General features: G+C 35.7%; 1 protein-coding gene across 2 annotated transcripts in view; it reads left to right on the forward strand.

Annotated features, from left to right (window-relative positions):
• IMMP2L (inner mitochondrial membrane peptidase subunit 2) overlaps window positions 1-21,453 on the forward strand; it is a 477,239-nt gene that overhangs the window by 1,391 nt on the left and 454,395 nt on the right. For both annotated transcript variants that reach the window (XM_075727618.1, XM_075727619.1), the window contains exon 2: window positions 6,102-6,205. In XM_075727618.1, coding sequence (XP_075583733.1) covers window positions 6,102-6,205 — 104 coding nt within the window. The remainder of the gene's footprint in view (window positions 1-6,101; window positions 6,206-21,453) is intronic.

Below are 21,453 nucleotides of genomic sequence, written 5' to 3' on the forward strand. Positions count from 1 at the left end.
AGTTTCATTCTCTTTTTACTATCTTCAAACAGGAGAAATTCAAGTACGTAACACAGCACGTATATAAATACAAAATCAGCCAGATGAATACAACTCACCCATTTTCCATCTCCCCATTTTTTGCCTCTGTTGGGATCTAGAGCCACATGCACCATTCAAGATACAGATGCATCTTTAATTTTATGGTTTTGGTGGGGTTTTTTGTGGGTGGGTTTCTTTTTTGGTTTTGGGTTTTTTTGGTTACTAGTGAGCATGACCTAAGCATTTAATTTTTGAGGGGTTGGATTTTTTAGCCTTCCATTGTTTGGTCTTTTCTGTCTGTGACATAATGTTCTGTTTGACATTCATTCTTGTTTGGATAGTTTTACCTCAGTAGCTTGAAAGAAATTTTCTAGATTTCCCTACTCCAAAGTCTGTTGAGCCCCTCTGGTCAGGACCTCAGTTTTATGTTTCCTTTGAAGTCAAAGTCTCCAGTGTAAAGGGAGTGCTCTGGTATTGTTTTGGAGTGTTGCTTCTGTACTCACTTGAAGGGCATATAGTTAACTGTGGTTTATCCATGGAAGATTTGAAAAACACTGCAGTTATTTGCTCAGATTTATTCAATCTGACAAAGAAGGATATGCACTCTTCACAGTGGCTAGGGAAAGCAATATATATATTCAGTGGGTGATTAAAATGTAAGCTCTTCCCTTGTTGTGTCTGTTGACTAAACATTCCCTCTGTTGATTGAAGTATGGGTAGCTTGAAAGCTGACATTTCTAATTTTACTGACATCTCAGTGTCTGTAAAATTCTCTCTCTGGTTTTATTCTGGACTGTAGCACTGAAACAGAAGTTTGTTTTAAACTTCTATGCCTACGGATGTTTTCCAGACTACGAAAAAAAGAAAACTTCCTAGTGCTTTTAATAAGATACTAATTTCCTTGCCAAGATTTATTAGGCACGTAACCAAGTCTGACAGGGACATAATTATAAGAAATATATCCCTCTCTTGCAGAGCAGCTTGCAGGAGCACCGGTCATTGCATTGCAATTCCATCTACTTACTGTGTTCTCTGAAGAGTGATCTATGTTGAATGTATCTGAAAGCTATGGGTACAAGGGAGAATGAAGTTCAGTCAGCATGTAGTCATATATCCATCAATCGCATGCTTCCAATGATACCTTATTCTCTCAATTTGAAGATATCATGGTATGATTCCCCAGAATTTGTTTGTAACAGATGTCTGAAACATCTGGCTGGCTTTGTGTACTCATCATTGTGGCTCCTGCTGAGCCTTGTCGTGGTTTAACTCCAGCCGGCAACTACGCACCACACAGCCGCTCACTCACTCCCCCCACAGTGGGATGGGGGAGAGAATCGGAAAGGTAAAAGTGAGAAAACTCATGGGTTGAGATAAAGACAGTTTAACAGGTAAAGCAAAAGCCGTGCACGCAAGCAAAGCAAAACAAGGAATTCATTCACTACTTCCCGTCGGCAGGCAGATGTTCAGCCATCTCCAGGAAAGCAGGGCTCCATCACCTGTAACAGTTACTTGGGAAGACAAATGCCGTAACTCTGAATGTCCCCCTTGTTCCCCCGGATTTATATGCTGAGCATGACATCATCTGGTCTGGCATATCCCTTTGGTCAGCTGGGGTCAGCTGTCCCGGCTGTGTCCCCTCCCAACTTCTTGTGCACCCCCAGCCTACTCACTGGTGGGGTGGGTTGAGAAGCAGAAAAGGCCTTGACTCTGCGTAAGCACTGCTCAGCAATAACGAAAACATCTCTGTATTATCAACACTGTTTCCAACACAAATCCAAAACATCGCTCCATACTAGCTGCTATGAAGAAAACGAACTCTATCCCAGCCAAAACCAGCACAAGCCTGAAATTAAAAGTTCTTACAGGAAGCAAGGAATACATCTCTTTATGTTACGCTCGCTCTCCTCTTCATGCTCTCTGTTGCGCTCTCTCTCTTTCCCTCTGCCCTTGCTGTTTTTGTTTTGGACCAGCCTTACTGCTGGTTCATAGTTACTGATGATGGTAATACTTTTTTCTGACACCCTGGCAAGCACGCTGCATAAGGTTCTAATAAAAATACAAGTTTTCTGATTTATTCCCAGTCAATTAATACAGACTTCATGCATTTCATTGTCTCAAGCTGATTTTGTGTTTCTACAGTGCCTTCAGCGACCTGTCATAATTCTTTCACTTGTGCTGACTTTAGTGTATATGAGTATTAACTCTAACCTATAGGGAATAACAGTGAACTATTGCACTTTATAATTTCAACATCTTTTTAATTGTTTCATTACCTTCTTTTTTCTTTCCAAAATTACTGTTTTTTGAATCCTCATATGAGGTGGTTTTTATTGCTTAGGATTTTACAGATTGATGTGCTCATGTAGCATTTTGTTAATAGTGTGTTTCAGGTGAGTTGTAATCTGTTTACAGCATTGAATGTGACACAAATAACTGGTAATAATTGGCTGTTGTGGATTTTTTGTGACTCCTCTTGTAATGCTGGATGTATACTTCAACACGTTTGTTATCATATGGACATCTTTTTTACATCTTGATATCCATCTATGTTTTTTTCCTATTGAGTTTCATTGCTTGTCTATTACGAACTCTTCATACATAATGATGTGGAAAAGGGAACCCCCCATGGATATATAAATTTGTAAATTCATTAAACCAAACGGACTGTTTTCAAGTAAGATGGAAGATGACAGCATATGCGCAACTTTATATGGAAGTTCTGTCGCAAACAGTTTAATACCAAGGATTATAGCAAGTAGCCTGGGCAGCGATCTCTGATGAAGCACTCTTGTTTCAGCAGTAAACATTACTGAATGTTCTGTGCCATTATGCATGATAGCAGTTGTAATTATTCTGTGGCAGTTTCTCCTAACTTTATTATTAGGATTACTGTACCTAAGCCTGTGAGCTCATGTGAATATTCTTTCTGTTCCCCAAGCTATAAGCAAATAAGTTGTGACCTTCTGGTATTCACTAGCTGCATAACAACTATCAAGTTAATCATTATTTATAGTAAAAGGGCATGCTTTTACCCTCCTACTTACAGAACCTCATGTCCTGTGAGGCTTCATCATATGGCTGGGAATCTCAATTTGCATGCTTTTAGCATTACATTAGTTAGTAATTGGAAAGAGTGAATGTTTTGTGACTTCTGCAACACACTTCTAAATTAAGACCTGTGTGTCTCATTTGTAGCAGGCTATTATGCCAAGAACTTGGGCAAACAAGTTACAATGCTTCAAGCTAGAGGAAGGAAGAAGCCCCTCTATTATTTTGTTTCTTATAAAAATAAAAAGCCCTTGTGAGCCTATTTGTTGACTACTTTTTCAGAAGTTGTATTTTTGTTTTGCTAGACCTGAGACCTTACTACTAGTAAAAATGTCATGGGGAATAAGTTGTCTCTGAACACATTGCATTAAATTCTTTCTATACTTTTTGTTGTGGAATCACAATTTATGTTATTCAGGCTAGAGAAAGGCTTGCTGAAAGATTTAGATTTTTTTAAATGGAAAACTGTAATTGTTCATGTAAAATGAAAGTTGTCTCCTAGTTTTCGTTACATTTCTTCTACCACAGTAGTATTTTTGTCTGTACATATTGAATATATCAGGTTGTTTTGTGGGAAAGAAAAAAAAATATTCTACATTGTTGTATTTCTCAAACAGATTTCTAATGTGTAATAAGTTGGATATCCATTCTGTATGTCAAAACCACATGAGCAATGTATTGTTTAAAATAGAAAGGAATATGGTATTACATTTAGAGTGCTTTAGGTTAAAAAGATTATGCAATATCTAAATGTATTTAAACTCTAAAGCATTTCCTTTGTTTAAATAGAGAAAACAGTATGAGTCAACAGGGATAATGCAGCTAGGGCAATACTGTAACTATCTGGTGTATTTCCCTGTAAGATTAAGTTGATACAGATTTAGTTGCAAGGAAAAGTTTGTGAACACTCATGTAAATCTTCTGTAAGTATCAGCTGTGAAATACATTATCTCTTGGAGCAATGGGTTTAAAATTTCCATTTGTTTTGACCTCCTTTGGCCGTTTAAGGTAGATACTTTGTAGTACCAAGCAGTCTACTTTGTGAGAATATACGATATGCATGATTCCCACTTTCTAAGATCTGCTTCTTTGCCCAATGTCTGGTAGCATTCTTCGCTTCTGGCCTGTATGTGCCTCCATGTGGTAAAATGAATATGACTGTGAATTGTTTATGAATTTGTATGTAAAGAATTTGTATGTAAAGGTACTTTCCTTTGGTGGAAGATGCTATGAAGGTAGAAAATGGTTCTGGATAATCCTGATTAAAAAAATAATGATCAAATATCTCGTCATTGGCTTCTAGTTTTCATTTATCTAGCTCTTGCAATGCATAGACTCTAGTAAATAAAATAATGATGAGTGTTAATGTACTTACAGCCATATTTCTGTGGATTTTAATATGATCCGCTTTGATCTGCAGACTTACTTGACTAGAAATTTGTCCTATAATCCACAGCTCAAAATATAACTAGGCTTGTTTGCTGTTTAGCTAAACATATCGTGTCATTCCCCTGCCCCCCCCCCCCCCCCATTTATTCTTTTGAACTATCATATTCTGTACTGTTCATGTGAATTACACCTACTCAGGACCCCAGCACATTACTTTTTCTTGCACATTAAAAAGCTAGTTTTTCATAAGTCCCATTTGAGAAAGGTCTTTATCAACTGATCCGGCTAGCAAAGAAAAGCTGATTAAAGAAACTGTAGTAAAGAGAAATCAGGACTTCTAAATAGCTTTTAAAGTTAAACTAGGATGGATACTTAGTATTTATTTTTGGGAGCATAGTTTTACTGAATAAAAATACAATGAAATTTAGCACTGTGTAATTACTTGTGTTGAGAATAGTTGATTTCAGTCCTATACCCGGATTGGTTTGCTCATCAAAGGTACAGTCAGTCCAGGGAGGGGAATCTGAGAAGTGAATGCCTGGTGCTACATGTGGCAGACCAAGTTATACTGTAAAGTGAACACTGAAAACCTCTTCTACAAAAAATCAAATTTTAGCAAATATTGCAGCTATCATACTGATAAATGAGGGGCTGCCCAGTCTCAATACTCTGCTTTATTAAATATATCACCTAACTGGAGTCTAAATTAGAGGTCATCTGCTGGCCAACTTGGAGATACCGTAATTGTATTTGAAGAGTCTGAAAAAGCTTATTGAGAAATAAGCTATTAAAAGACTCTAGTCTGGTTTACTCTTAAATACTTTCTGTCTAATAAGAAGAGTATTTGCATTGAAATGATGCCTGCAAAAACCAGTGAAGACCGTACTGTGATGGGCTACTTCCTTCCTCTGCCGTTTCTGATGGGTTAACTCAGAGCCAGCATTAACCAGGTACCCTGGTTTTGTACCATGTCACGCAAAATAATTATGTGCAGTTCTATGTACCTCCTGATACTCTGTACTAAGTAATTACTTGTGGTTTTTTTAATGTTGAGGTTAGTGAACAGTGTCATTTCACTGTATGGTTCTGTGAGAGTTCATGCTTCTTTGTATCCTGTTATGGAAGGTCCGCATTGACTGGCAGCGTCAGTATATGCTGTGGGTGTAGGGTTTGTTTTTTCCCTTTACAAAAAGTGCTGAAATTAGTATTGTTACAAGTATGTATTTCATTTTTAGTGCATTATGCTTGTATAAGCAGTAAGGTGCCTGCAGAAAGTTTGCTTTTTCTGCGATTTACTGTTCTTGGTTCTCTTTTGTTTTAATGTTAAATCATATGCAGTAAAGGCAATCACTTCTTTTCATCAGGCTTGTCATAAGTATGTATCCTGTGTAATTTAATTTGCGTACAATAGTGCATTGAAAGATGTGATCTGCAAGTTGCTATAAATTAATGACATTTAACATAGCATTTAATAAAGAAATATATTTCCCGGAATACAACAGATTCTTGGTCCTCTTAGAGTAATTGGGTACATTTTTACTGATTTTAATGGATTTCACCTGTTGATGGAATGAGAGTTAGGTGGAAGATTCATAAAGGAAATGTAGATCTAAAGCTGGTTTTATTTCCTCCTCTCTCAGCCTTCTTTGAATCCTGGGGGAAGACAAGCATCTGACGTAGTGCTCTTAAACCACTGGAGTATTCGAAATTATGATGTACAACGTGGGGACATTGTGTCATTGGTGTAAGTAATTTTGCATACATTTCAATACATGCTTATATAAATGTTGAACCATCAGTGTTTAATCTAGAATACTGCAAGTATATATATGAACAAGGAACATAATTTTTTTAATAATGCGTTATTTTTATTCTTATAATACGTTTCCAAAACTCAGATGTTGAAAGAATGCATTACCAATTTTTTACTTGAAAGGAATGCCGTGTAAGATATTATGTGATACAGTATATTTGTGTACCAAAACTGCCAAGAAAAAAGAGCTGGGTGAGAAAGAGAGAAAATAGATAAAACGTTATGTGGCTTAATGGAGTACACTTTTTAAGTTGTTTGGCTATGCACTCATATTTGTGAGAAAAACAGTGTTTCTTTACCAATTAATACTAACTTTTTTTCTTGGAGAAATCTGGCTATGGAATAAAATTTTAAATAAGATCACAAGAATTCAATCGTCTCCATAAAGGACAAATGTAGCCCAAAAAAAAAAAAAAAAAGGTTTTAAAATTATAATGGGGAGGTCTATGTATCAAGCCAAAAGGTGGCAGTGTTTCGCTGTTGGAAATATTCAAGACTAACAGAGGACAGAAACTCCATTTCAGCCTTAAAGTAATACATAAATGGAATGTGAAAGTGTGCATAACTGAGACCATGATATAATACATACTCATACTATATGCTTGGATAGTTTAAGCTTAAGGTTTTAGTTTTGTAAGTGAAATGCACAATATGTAGATTATAACAAGTGTCTTTGGAAGCTGTATTATCTGGCTTCCTTTTTGTCATATATCTCTTCTAATTGTCCCATTTTTTTGCCTACCTCTTTACTGTAGTGGTAATTTGTATGACAAATTTCACTACCAGCTCTTAAAGCAAGCTCTCTCAAGTTTTGTTAGAAACTTAAAATTTACTTTATGGTCTGTCTTATTGTCTGGCATGCAGGACTTTCTGTAAATGGTGTAGCTACAAATAATGAATTTATTCAAGTTTGCAACACCTAATATTGCAAAAGGACTCCAATTTCAGGTCACTTAATGTCTGCTTGTAAAATTTGATTCTGCTTGTGTGTGCGTCCCTCTGCCCCAGTCATGCTCTGGTGATTGTTTAAAACAGTGAATGTAACTGATTAGTAATTAATAGACTGAACAGAAGATGAGCATATTGTCTGATCAGAAAACAGAATGAATAGTTTCATTCTTATTATACTTTTTGAAGGTTTGTGGTACCATCTAAGCCATTTGCATTGATTGCTTTCATTTTGCTGTATGTTTGGGCATGATAACTAACATTTTAGATACGGTGTTTTTTTCGTATGTTTGAAGATTTTGCCTATTATTGGTGGACCTTATGTACACCCACATGGAAGAAGTCACATTGTATTTATGCATTGTACTGAGGTTTTTCTTAATCTTTGGGGAAGTACACTGAATAATCAGACTAGAGAATTCAAAAAGCATTTTAAGAACAATACAAAGGAAGTTAAGCAATGTAAAAATAATCTATTGAATATTTTTTATATGAAAATATTGAAGGATATTTTATATATCAGTTACAACTTTTAAGTTGTTAAGGACTTCATGATACTGCAGCTTTGGCCTACTAGCTTATTGTAATGTAAAGATTTTAATTGTGTTGTAAAGACTTGGAGGATATAGTATCTGGATGTGATTTTGTACCCATGTGAGTTGTTTGAGACTTAACTTTTGGTACATGAGGTTTTTATTGTGTAAACGGGTTAATATTTTTATCCTTTTCATTTTGATTGTTTACCTATGATTTCTGTAACTCACTAGTGAATAGATATCCTATGTATATGAATGAATTTTACTTGGTGGTACTTAGAGGATTTGGCTGATTTAGGCAAGGCGAGGCATTTAGGGAAGACCAGTCTCCCATCAGCTGCTGCTTTTTCTTTTCCTGTCAGAAATTCAGATGAGAAAGTGTGGGTGTGACTGAGACAGGCAGATGGATATGTAAACCTTCTTTCATATCCTACTTGGCTGCTTAACGTTTATCCACTGTCTCCTCTTTGCCAAGTCATAGTAGAAAATAGCTATGAGGTTGTGGGTGGGGTGGTCTTTTGCAGAACAAGAGCTGAGGTGGAATATTCCTTCATGGTATCTTGACCAGGGCCATCCGAGTTCTTTGCTTTCTTCATACCATCAGCAATACCATGTCATTCTGGATGGGTGCTGTTTCTATCACAACTCTTAAAAGGGAGTGTCGAGATCCCAAAGTCCAGTGTAAGTAGATGGCCAACAGCCAAACCTTGGAGCAAAGAGATGAGTTAGTCTTGGTGGCCCTGGATGCCCCAAGAGAGGACCAATCAGCCTGTGATTATGCTTGTGATACTACTGCTTGCAGATCCAAAAGTTTTTCCTCTCTTGATGAACATATATATTTTTGTTATTTGCTGATTTTGATTACAAATGAGCACCCTGTCCCCAAGCACTTGATGGTGTTTATACCTGGTTAAGGTATTAAATGAATGCTGCCTGTTTATGGAAACATGTGTTGTGTCTCTGACATCCCTGTCTCTGCACCTGATGTAGATGTGACTGTGCATCACAACCACAGCTGTGAAATGAGCCTCTGTGTGTGCACACATACCTGGTTCTAGACATAATATTTAGAGTGGCATTAGTCCTTAAAAGTATAAAATTAGAGCCAGATAAAACCAATGGAGAGAATAAGTTGGTAGGAAAGAATGATTTGTTTACTCCCAGTTTGGTGTTTTACAAATAGTTAAATCTTATCTCAGCTTTTTAGAAGATGTTTTAAGTTAACGTTTTTCCTTTTAGTTTGAACTCATCCTTGTTGATACCAGAATTAAGAGAGCTCAATGTCACATGTTATAACTTTGGAACTCACAATTTCAAGTTGATTCAGAACTAAGGGAAATTAATATCATCCTTAATTTGATCACTTGCTTGAGTGCTTAATTTGGATACTGCTATATTACTGGGACTTAATAAATTAAAAATCAAAACAGGAATATTTTTCCAATAAATTATTTCCATTATTACGTCTTCCAGAGTGCTACCTTTGCATCTCTTAAACAGATGCCAAAAAATGTGTTATTTTCTTCGTTTTGGAAATGCATTAATTTATCTTCAAAGACAGAATGTAGTGATGTGGCACATGAGGTCATCTTTAAGAGATAAATGAATGCATATTTTTGCCAGGCGGACCTTGATCTTTCGATAACTTTTGTGGTGAAACAGGCATTTTGTTTTGTAAAAGCTCTGCTGAGGTACATCCCAACAGTTATGCAGACCTTTATCAGATATTGCAGAATGAGTTATAGGATGACTAGGCTTCTCCCAGCTGGTTTTACTCTGTAAAGTTTGAATGCCAACAGCATTGTAGCTGCAGCAGTATGCATCACAGCGCGGGCTGTACAGCTCATGCAGGTCCTTGGGAATACATACTGCAACTGCACTTCCTGGTACTAATGGATATAGTGCTCTTCTGTTGAGTATTAATGGACTTTTTTGCCAACTTACCCATACGTAATTTAGTTTTTACTATGTACAAATGCAGGTGGTGCTGTAAAAAGATGTTGTCAAAGAGTGCTTTATAGCTCTAGAATTCATTTTGCGTGTCTGTACTGAAAACCTTCTATCCTGAATGTAAAATCTTGGCCTCTTTTTATTCCAAAATTCCTGTCTTAATGTAGAAAAAAGTTGTTGCAACATGTAGAAGACTGCAAAATCAGCACATGTATCTAGAATGGGTATTTTATTGATATGACAAAATTTAAGTAAGCTTTTGAAATGAAGACACAACACTATTAATTGAGGCATTTAAAATATTTTTTTAGATAAATAGAAGTTTGGACATTGTCTTGTTCTTTACACTGTTAATACGTTTTTAATAAAGGAGTTAACGACAACTGCAGTAAAAATAAGGTTTTGAATGATGAAATTTCAAGGCTGTAAATATTCAGAGATACTAATTTTAGCTGTTGGTGGTTATGTTACTTCTGTAATAGAGAGAACACCTTCTCCAAGGTGTGACTGAGAGCGGGAACCTACTTGCTGGGTAGGTTGCCAGGTGTCCCTCCATTTCTAATTTAGAATGTGTGCTTATGCATTAAATAAAAGTAGCTATGCTAGTGTAATCTGGAAAAAGATTGAGAACCAATGCTGGTTTTCTGTACTTTCTGAATGGTAACATGCTTCTAAAGTTTTGTACTATAATAGCTAAATGAAAACAGGCAGTATATTTAAAAATGTTTTTAAAGGTCAGCTATAATAATAAGGAAATAAATGTATTTTGTCAGCTTCTTGTGCGTTCTTATATAAAAGCATAATGGCTTTAAGTACAAACCCAACTTTTTACATAGAAAATTACTTGATATTTAAAAAAGCTTACTTCCTATCTCTTATCCTGATGAAGGATATTAAGTAGCTTGTGTCACTGCTTCCTTTGACTATAAGATTATGTTCAGGCCTTGCAGCAAGCTCCCTTACTTTTGGTAACTGCTTAGTATTTTTGTGTAAGGTTATAAGTGTTTGAGCTCTGAAAAATCCAGTGCAAATCAACACTCTGGAGGAAGAATCGAAGTACTGTGTGTGCGTGAGGTTGTCTCTGCTGCTGTATCCCTTGCTGACATCTGTTCAGAAATGAGAACTGGAAAAGATAGTTGCCATGATGATTTTATGTGATGTTTCAACAAGTTTCAGCCTATTCACACAAATCTGAATAATCCAAATTTTGAAGGAATGTGGTCCTGTTCAGCTGATGGAAACAAAAGAGTTCTCAAATGGTGCAAAGTGAACACATATTTTTCATAAAACAGCACTAATTGGAATTTCATTAATAAGACTAGCCTACTAAAATAAAAATCAGTAAGAAGGTACTTACTGAAGGAACTGCCTTGAATTTGAATCAGTAGTTGTAATTATGAAAAGACTTCCTGCTAAATTCTGATAGATGTAACATAAATAGATATTTAATGGTTCTTGCATTATTTTTAAGAAAGCTTCTTTCTGACTGAAGTACTGTACAACATTTTACGAATACCTCTGCCTGACCTTCTTAAGTCTTCCAATTTCTAGTCTATTTTTGTTTGTACTTAGGTCCCTGTACCAAGTCATCTGTCTTCTGGCAGGTAGGACACTGCAAAGGAGGTTGTGCTGACATAGAAGCTAAATAATCACTTTACTTTCTGTGCCTCAGTGACCTCAGAAAATCTTTTCCTATTCTGTTCTTTTACCTAGGAAAAAAACCCTTCATGTCTTTTCCTGATAAAAATCAAATATGTAGTTCTACTTTCATTATCTGTGTTACAATCTATTCTTAGAGTAGATATCATACTATATATGAGTGTGTTAATACTGTTGATGAAAGAAAGACTTGCATCTGGTATTTATAAAGTAAGTAAAATCCATTTTCTAAAAAAAGTTTTCAGATACCGTACGTGATCCCTGGTTTTATTATGAAGTGCTCATGATGGGTTTAAATAGGCAATTATTGTAATACTGTGGAAAGCAAGCAGTTGTGGAGGAAAGAAGTTGTAGTTTAAGTTATGGTTATTTAATTTAAAGTCTATGGATATGAGTAGAAAGTTTACAAGATTGAATGCTATGGCTTACAGATTCTTTAGTGATGAAATTGCAATTTGGAGAATTAGAAATAAATATATTTTATTTTCTAAAAAGTTAATGATGTGGAAGTCAGTCAGATGGCCTAGGCCATTTGTGAAATAGGTGTTAGTTGTTTGGGAAGAGTACCGTGTTGTTCTAGGTGGTGCCAGTGAGAACTTCATATTCTTGTTGATTTTGATTTTATCAGCCTTGCTATTGAATTAAGTACCTTGATATTGAATTAAGAAACAAATTGTTGCTTGTTGAATATTTATTACAGTATCCATTAGAATACTGCATTGCAAATTTACTAAAAACCACTTCATTGATTACCAGGTTAGGCTGATCAGACAAACATTAAGCTTACATACATTAAGCTAACCGTAATAATAATAATAATAATAAACAACCAGAATGTGGCCAATTTGTAATTAAAAAAGAAGAAATTGTCATTCTATCACAGCAATATATGTCAGGTAAAATTATGAAATCTAAATCAAGTACTTGATAGGACATAAGTGGATCTGGAATCTTGCTATAAGATCAGTAATTTTGTCTCTAAAAGCAAATGTTGAGATTTAATAACAGAATATCATTACCTGAATCAGTTTTTTTATTCTAGTTAGCATCCCTTGAATAAATTTATCAACATCAGTGTGGTTGTCAGAAATTCTGTTTAAAACATGAATTCCTATTAGTTAGAACAAAGTTTAATATTAATGACTATCCATAAGATAATTCCATCAGTTCTCATCTGAGGTGTTGCTCTTATAGTGGCTGAAGGGTACAACTTGGAAAAACTATAAATCACTATTACCGTGTCTTTTGCTGTTGGTTCTGGTTTTGGGTTTTTTTTCTGCATATACCCTTTGCTTTTCATTTAAAATGCAGCATTGAGGGACTTGACAAAAATAATCAAATCAGATACACAGTCTGTGTTATTTGGTTGAATTTACTGCTGAGATAAGTAGCATAAAATTTCACTAGGACATATTCTAGTGAAAGTGGAGGGAAATTACAATCTTACCAACCTCAGTACCAATTCAATAGCATCAAGATTAAAGCTGTTTCATACAGGATTATTTACTGATCAGTTCTCCTTGTTTTAAGTATTTTGCTTCCTGGCCCGTCTATATTTACGCTGGAATAACTGCAAGCTATGGTTACGTTGCAACTCAGCTAGATTAGGATGTGAATAATAAGAACAAGTTACATTTGAAGTTTCATCCAAATATATATATATATGTCTGATTCTTTGGAAAGCAAGAAAGATGGGAGAAAAACTGGTTCTGTTGTGATCTTTAAATTGTAAGATGATCAGACAAGGTGTTTGCAGCTAATTAATACGTAAGGAGGACCTATGTTCTATGAAGGAGGACTGTTAACAGTAATTTTCAGTCTCAAACCAAAATTATTTATTCATTTGATTCATTTATTTTTACTTCACTTTTTAGTGATCAGGCATCCGAAGATGAGAAGGGGGAAAAAACCTATTCTAACAAATGAAATAACTTACCTGCCTCTATTCAGTAGAAAAGGCAACAGCATAGAATAGGTTTTTCTGCTGTTCTTGATGATGGGCAGTCATAGTACGTTGGAGATCCTGGGTCTAAGTGGACAGCTGCTTGAAATATTGCAGAAATTACAGCCATGATTTGATTGACTGGAAAGCTGTCTGTGATCCTGTAACTCTCTGCCTTACAGTGTGATGGCTGACTGCCCTGCAAAGGTTATGTTGAGCAAAAGGAGCTTGAAACCTGCCTTGGTTTAGAAAAGTGTCACTTTTACCTTTTGAAATATTTATAATTTAAATGCTAGGAACTTGCTTTGCTTTCAGCAGAATCTGGTGATATAAATGCCTGCTGCAATGTATGTACAGAAAGGTAACGGTATATTTTTCCTAAACTTTTTTTTTCTTTAACCTTAAGAAAATCTGATAACTCTGATAGGGAAATATTTGATATATTTTTTTCTCAGTACATTTCCAACTGCTGAGAAGTAATTACTAGTTATTTATGACTGGCATTGCTTGTAGGTACCTAGAGCTAGGAAAGGTTTTACAAGTCAGTGAAGTAGTCTACAAAATCTCATTGCTGGAAGAAGCAGGAAATGCGATTGTTTCAGCAACTAATGGGGAATTCCGATGCTCATTCACTATAGGGTATTCAGATTAGACACCTCCTTCTTAAGTAAATTCAGACTGAACATCTGTGATGGTATAGGATAAAAAAGGTCATGGGTATTCATATGGTTATCCTTGCACAAAAATATCAAGTGTATTTTTGATTATAAGTATAGATGGACCATAATTTTTGAATGTGTGCTCAATTTGCTGACCAGATAGCTTGAAGCTTTAGAGGATTGTTAAACTGAAAGCAAACTGGTAGTTTGTTGAAAGTAAAGTAATTTCTTTCCCTTGAAGGTACAGGACTTGTGAGGAAGCCAATGCACCAACTATGATTCGTAAAGAAGATACGTATCAAGTACTTAAACTTAGGTTCCATTGAACTGATGAAATTTGGAGTGCTGAATTGATTAAATACTAGATTCACTTTAAGATAAACTTCTCACTAGATTAAGATCTTGCTGTACTTGAATCATGAATGATTCAAGAGTAATACACATTTTGGCTCTAAAGATGCTGTATCAACTTCTATTATGAAGTTGTTCTATACTTAGAAAGGGAGGGAGTAATGAAAAATCTTTTTTGTAGAACAACTCTGGAGATCAGCTTACCCTTTCTTCTCCATATGAAACCATTCTCTTTCAAAGATATTCAGTTCGTTCACCTCAAGGCTTGTGTATTCCAATGATAAGTTCTGTTACCTGCAATAGTATGAAAGCTTTAACAAAGAAATGTATATAGGATGTTGTAATATGGTTCAGCAATGCTTGAAACCTAGAATGCAGTAATTTTTCTTAAGCGATGAAGCTTGATAATTTTTTTTTTTTTAAAGTCCTGTACATAAGCTATTAAACAAAGGAAATTGGTTCTGTAGTTTTTGACTACGCAAAAAGATATCTAAATACATTTTAGCCTTTTGTGCAGTTAGGCTACTTTTACTTTGTATACAATCTGGGAAATACTGAGGTGGTATTTTATTATATGGGGTATTTCATACAGTGTGTTCTTGGACAAATTATAGTTTAAATACTGCCACAGCTGACTTCATATCTTTCAGTAATAACTTCCCCTAAGCCAGTTTAGTCAGTTGTGTTATGAGCAACCATAAATATTAACTGCAGAATGTTATTTCTAGGAATCTTTCAATGAACTATACACATGCTGACAAAGTGAATTCTGCTTACACATCAGAAATATTTATTTCCAATCTAATTGGTGAAGTTGGAAGAAAAACCATGGGTCTTGACCTGTGCTGAGTATATTGTGGACATGAATATTTTTGCATGTAATAAGCACAGTCTTGGCCTTGCTTTGTGTTTTTTCAGCCTGTTAGCAAAGGCAAAAACAAGGGAATGGCAAATTATCAGGTTTAAGATGATAATTAACCTTATCATCACTGTATTTTCTAGGGAAATTATATTAGGCTGTATTCATGAATGTAACATTAGTTTTTTACGTGCAATCAGCTGCTCCTGAAAAGTGCAACTGAACACAATTTAGCTTTAAATACATGCACATATATTTGTTCAGCTGAGAGGGGACCTTATTGCTGTTGTCAACCATCTGTCTGTTGATTAGCTACAGAGAAACGGAGTCAGACTCTTCTCAGAGGTGCACAGCAAAGGGACAAGAGACAATAGTCAAAACTGTGGCAAGGGGCATCCTGACTAGATATAAGGAAAAAAAATGCACAGAATGGCTAAGAATGGCTAAGTCATTAGCCAGAGAGACTGAAACCTCCATCCTTGGAGGTATTCAAAACTTGACTAGCCAAAGCCCAAACACCCTGATCTAGCTTTGCAGTTGTGTCTTTTTTGGCCAGCAGTTGAAGTAGATGACTCCCAGAGGTCCCTTCGAACCTGAATTATTCTGTTTGTCTACATCAAATGGAATTTCAGCCATGGAACTGTTAAGATATGAAATAGAATCGCTATACCCTTTCAAGGTTACAAGTCAGTATTAGCAGTTAATGTTTAGAATATGCATTATGCTGGTTTTAATTTGTTTTATAGCACGGAAGTCGAGTTTCTAAAAACGTCTTACTTTGTAGATGTAGTTGTGATATTTGCTTTACAACAGCTTGTAACAGACCCAGTCATGCATTGGAAGCCTGTTGTGTTAATAGCTGAACATACAGAGGATGATAAGATTGCATTTAGGTTTTATAACTAGACTGTAAATTCTCTAAAGCAGAAACAATGAGTAGATTCAGGCAGATGCATATGGTGAAACAATCAGTGGGGTGGGTGGCAGTCTGCATGCAGACGGCTGAACACTGGGTCATGTTTAACATACTATAGTAAAGGGAACTGCTTTGCAAATGTATGTGGAGAGCAGTTCCCAAGTGAGAAAAGGAGCCTGGAAAAGTACACAAGTAATTGTTTGCTCACTTGTTAAATTTTCAATTAAGTCTGACCGGATTCATTCATAAGGGACAGGGTCAACATTTTGACTGTAAATTGGAGAGAAATATGTCAGGAATAAAGTATAAAAGACGCCTAAAATGAAGGCAAAAAAATTAATATGATAGAACTGAAAGCAAAGAGGGGTTACCTACAAATTTTAGTGTCATGGCTGTAATTTAATGACTTGATGTAGAAAGAATCTACAAGAATCTTTTTCATTTATTTCATAAATAGAACTTAAATTGATTTGAACTTGACCTGTCTCCTCTGCCAACATGGAGCAGAATGATCTAGCCTGCAGTAGCCGCTGTAGCAACTCAGCTCAGATTTTCCCTCGTAGTGTAGGTATCTTCTTTTATGCTATCTTTGTGAAATGTAAAAAAGTAGTATATAAGAAGAAATTTGGACTAGGGAAAAAGGTAGAGGTAAAAACTTAAAATTATAGTTCACTTAAAACCAAGATCCATAGCATAATGCCATTTAGTGTTTCGGTAATTAATAGTGCATATCTTAAGGCAAAAAAGAGATACCTAGTGAGCATATTTCTTGTGTTATGTGTTGTTTTATATGTTTGCTTTAAGGGACAAATTAGTGGCATTCTCAGAACAATAACTTTGATGTTTCAAGAACTAGGGCAACTGTAATGAGAGAAGTGTGGTCTTGCCATATAAAGGGAAGTGTATTGTCAGCAGGCAAAAGATAATAGCATCCTGTACACCCAGAAGGCCTGCTGTGATGTTTGTGTCTGCAGAAGATCCCCTTTGCCCTCAGAACACTCTGTTTTTAAACTGGTGCTGAGTTTCACCTTAGTAAAGAGATACTGTTGGAAGACACTTAAATGCATGATCATGCACAGGGTGTTCCCATGTCCTATAGGACACTGAGAGTAGTATTTTTCTACAGCAGATTTGTATTAGTTTGCACTTTTTTTGAGTTCAAAGCCTCATCTGTTTAACATTAAAGGGGAAAACTTAATTCCAAATTATATTCCATATCCTCGATTGATAATAGCTTTGCTGAATCCATGAGATAGAATTAGAGACTTAGCTTCATTTTTCCAAACAGCTTATGATGAGATGGTTTCAGATTTCTGATTAAAATAGGAATAGCTTCCATAGAACGTGAAATGCTGACTTTGTTGTTAACTATATTTTCCCCACTGTGAGCTGTGATTTCTTTGTAAAACTTGTGAAGAATATAGATTGTTCTAGGTCAATGTAACCACTACTTCATAGGAACAGCATGTACACGTTTGAGAATTGAAGGGGGCTGCTGGTATAGTTGACATATGTTTATTGTAACATATTTTAAATACCTTGCAAAGCCAGGAAATTGTAAGAACAATAATCTTTCATGGGCCTCCTGTGACCTTCTAAGATAATGTTTGACCTTTACGTTATCCCATGGTATCCGGACTGTAATACTGAATGTTAGCTAGATTTTTTAAATAAGTTGACTTAACACTTGTCACCCTTAGTGCATGAAACCTTATGCTTTCCTGTGGTCAGACAGTGCTTTTTGTGCGTCAGCAGGACTGCAGTACTACTGCTTAATTGAGAGAGAGGGCACCTCATTCCATACGTTTTAATACTGACAGTGATGGGAAGGTGCAATGTTGGGGTGAGTCTTTACAGCGAGAAATTTATGATGTTGTGAAAATGTGTTAGCTAAGTTAACCCTGATTTAGCAAAACAAAGGACCTCTGAATGTCTGAATCCAAATTTAGCAGAAAAGTGCATCTTAGTATCTGAAACTTTGTCTAGCTGCTGCTTAGTTTTGATAATTGAAACAGCTGAGAATATTCATATAGAATATTTCCTCCTCTTTATTTCCCTTTTCATCTATCCTTTTTGAGGCATTATCTCAGTGGTTATCTTTGAGAGGGTTTTGAGTAGCTGGCCTTCCAATTTTATTTTTCCGGTTAATTCTCATTTGTAATCCTGTGGCCATTTCTGATGTTGAAGAGATTACAGAGTTTGTGAACACATAAAGTGTGTTGAGGTTTATGTAAGTATTTAGACAGTGTAATAGTTCATTCTGTGCTGTGTTACCTTAAAACTGGAGCACTGTGGTCTGCAGCTTAGGAGCTCATGTCTCCCACTTTTCTAAAATCTGCCATAATTATTCCAGCTGTCTAATTCTAAATAGTTTCCATTTTTCTCCTTTATAACACTTAACAAGTTTTTGTGTGTGTTTGTTCTTAGGTATGTTTTAAGCAGCTTTACCTGTGGTAGGTGATCAGGTATAACATCTCTCTCTAGTCTGTATGTGAATGAATTGACATATTTGAAAATACTTAGAGCTTGCAAAGACTCTAACAGTTGTGTTTAGGATTTCAGTGCTGCTGTAACTATATGCAAGGCAACTCAGCAGGGCTTTTCACTTCACAAGATTCGCTAATGCAGCAGCAGTTAACCGCCAAGGGAAATTTAAATTTGAAGGGACTCTTCAAGTCCTGATTTGTAAAAGCCCTCCTGAGCTATTCTAGAATTTTCTGCTAGCAACTACATTTAGCTCTACGGTGTGGCTTGTTTCAATTCCTGTGTGCAGCTGTGTACTGTTTGCTAAAGCTCATGAGGTATTACATCACAGCAACAAGTACATTGTCTAGATGGTAGCGGCAGGGCTAGCAAACGTGTGTCAGCCCCTGGTGTTCAGACAACATGTACGGAGCATTTGGTCTTACTGGCACAAAGCATTACTTCAGGCTAGAAATAATCCATTTTGGTATCTCTAATCTTCCAGTTATACTCCTGCTTTATGATGTGTTAATAGTAATACGACTGATACTGGAATGGGCTTAGTAAAGATTCTACTATTTTTTGCTTTGTCTCACACTTGTAGTTGACAAAGTGAATAAATAAGAAATGTCAATACTGCTTTTGTCATGAGCTTCATCTACATGAAGATAAAAATCATAAAAATTTTGATGTTATCTCATGAAGAACCCTTTTTTTAAACATGCACTTTGAACACAACAGGTTTATGATTCCTGTGTTCATATATTCCGGATAGGTCTCCAATGTGTTTTCTAAGAATAAACTGATTTTGGAGATTGCGATGGATGTTTGATCCAAGTACAAAGGTGAACAAATGTAGGCTAGCACAAATAGCTGATATTCAAAATGATCTTTAACTTAGGAAGAAAATTAGCCACACTAGGAATTTGTGAACTGTAACAGCAAAATTATTAACAGATGTAAATTGGTGAGATTATCATTAAAAAAAAAAAGTATCTATGAAATACATGCTGGCAAACAAGAGGCTTGCATAATAATTTAGTAATGCTTATTATATGTATGTAATATTTGTACACAAATTTCAGATTACATAATCTATTCCGGAAATATTAATTATGGACACATAGAGGTCATATTTTGAAACAGTTGGCATGCTGTAGCAGAATGACTGCAGCATATCGTTTGCAACCATTGCAAAAGTTCTTAAATGTGTATGCTCTTCATGAAAGTCAGTGATTTTCTCCTTTCCCTGCGTGACTTGGAACAAAAGCAATGGTTGGTGCTTCTGAGAACCCAGACTGTGAAAGGATTTGGAATCCCTGTTGTCGTAATTCCTTAGAGCATATGAAGTTCATATCGCCTGTGAGAAGAGAGATGGTAATCCCCATCTTGCTCTTCCAACCAACAGCCCAGAAGATTACTCTTAACTTTTTCTCCTTAGGGTCCAAATCCAATATATATTTTAAACCAGTTCAGAAAATCCGAACACTTAAAAAACAGCAAAAGGGAAAATGTTAAATGTATTTATTTTACATTTAATTAAAAAATCAAAGATTAGAAAATGGTATTTACACTCTTTCAATATGTTGATTTATACATGTGTTTATGGTCTATATTGTATATAAAATCTTTAGATCCTAGAATGACAGTGTTGTATTTGAAAACAAAATCCCGTTCATCAGATTGCATGATGAGTGTGCATGCAGTAGGTGAAGATCCTCCCCATAGAATGGTAAGCTTCTAATCGGATATGGGCATTATTCAGCATCTTAGTAATGAATAGGAAATATATATGAGGTTTTTTTCAGTTTGGGGCCTGTTTAGAGAAAAAATTGTTCTGACGTATTTACTGGCAAATGAGATCTCTTTCTAAAGTTGTTTTCTGGCTGGTTTTGGATTGTTATGTTCAGGAGGATACTAATTAGCTGAAGGGAATTCGTAGCACTGCAACCAGTGTGATTATGAGATTTATGCAGAGGGATGCTAAAGAAACACATATTTAGGTTTGTCTCCAGTTAATGGTTTTTGGTGCTTAGATTGCATCTGTATCCAAGGTCCTACCCAAGCCACAGATGTTGTGCTATTGGGCAATGAACTGCTTTTCAAATCTGACTCCATTTGAGTGTTTAAATCTTGGGATGTCAGTCATGCCACTTTCAACCAGTCCTAATAAACACATACAGACACATCAGAGAGAAAACAAGGAAGCTGAGAACAGGCCTGTGACAGAGAAAAAAATTGTATGATCAACACTTTGTGAGACTATTCTGGTTTTGTTAATCTTAGCTGAATTTTGGTGGAGTCTCTGTTCAGTAGGGATTCTAGAGGAGGAGTTGTGACATCTTCATTTTACTTCTGATTTGGTTTTGTTTTGTTTTATTTTATCATTGCAGACTTCCTTAAACAAACAGGTTATATTAATACTTTCTTTTTTGAGTGCTTGCAATAGACTAACTAGTTCATCTGTTAAAGTTTGGCCAGCAAGCAAATCTATTTCCTCTCTTAATAACATCTTTTGACTTTGTTTTTTTTCATTTGAAGAGTCTCTAATGAAGCCTTAAGGATGAAGCCTCTAGGCTGTTATTTTATTCTTATTTATATTTTGTCATGTCTAAGGATGCTGGTTTTGGACAAGAGCATCCTTGTTCAAGAAACTCCACCTAGATTTCTTCGTTGCTTCGGGGAGGGGGGGGGGTTCTCTGTTAAACTTAGTCCAATTATCTCTATTGTTTTAATAGTTAGATGTCATAAATCAAGGCTACTTACGAGACTTTCTCTCTAGTCAGTGGAGAAAAACGAGCACTTCCAGAAATGAGTTTTTATCAATTATCCTTAGACATTTTGTTTTAAATGATGGGCCAAATAAATGTCATGGATTTTAATTTACATTAAAAAC

Source organism: Pelecanus crispus, chromosome 1 (assembly GCF_030463565.1).
Source record: "Pelecanus crispus isolate bPelCri1 chromosome 1, bPelCri1.pri, whole genome shotgun sequence".
Classification (NCBI taxonomy): domain Eukaryota; kingdom Metazoa; phylum Chordata; class Aves; order Pelecaniformes; family Pelecanidae; genus Pelecanus; species Pelecanus crispus.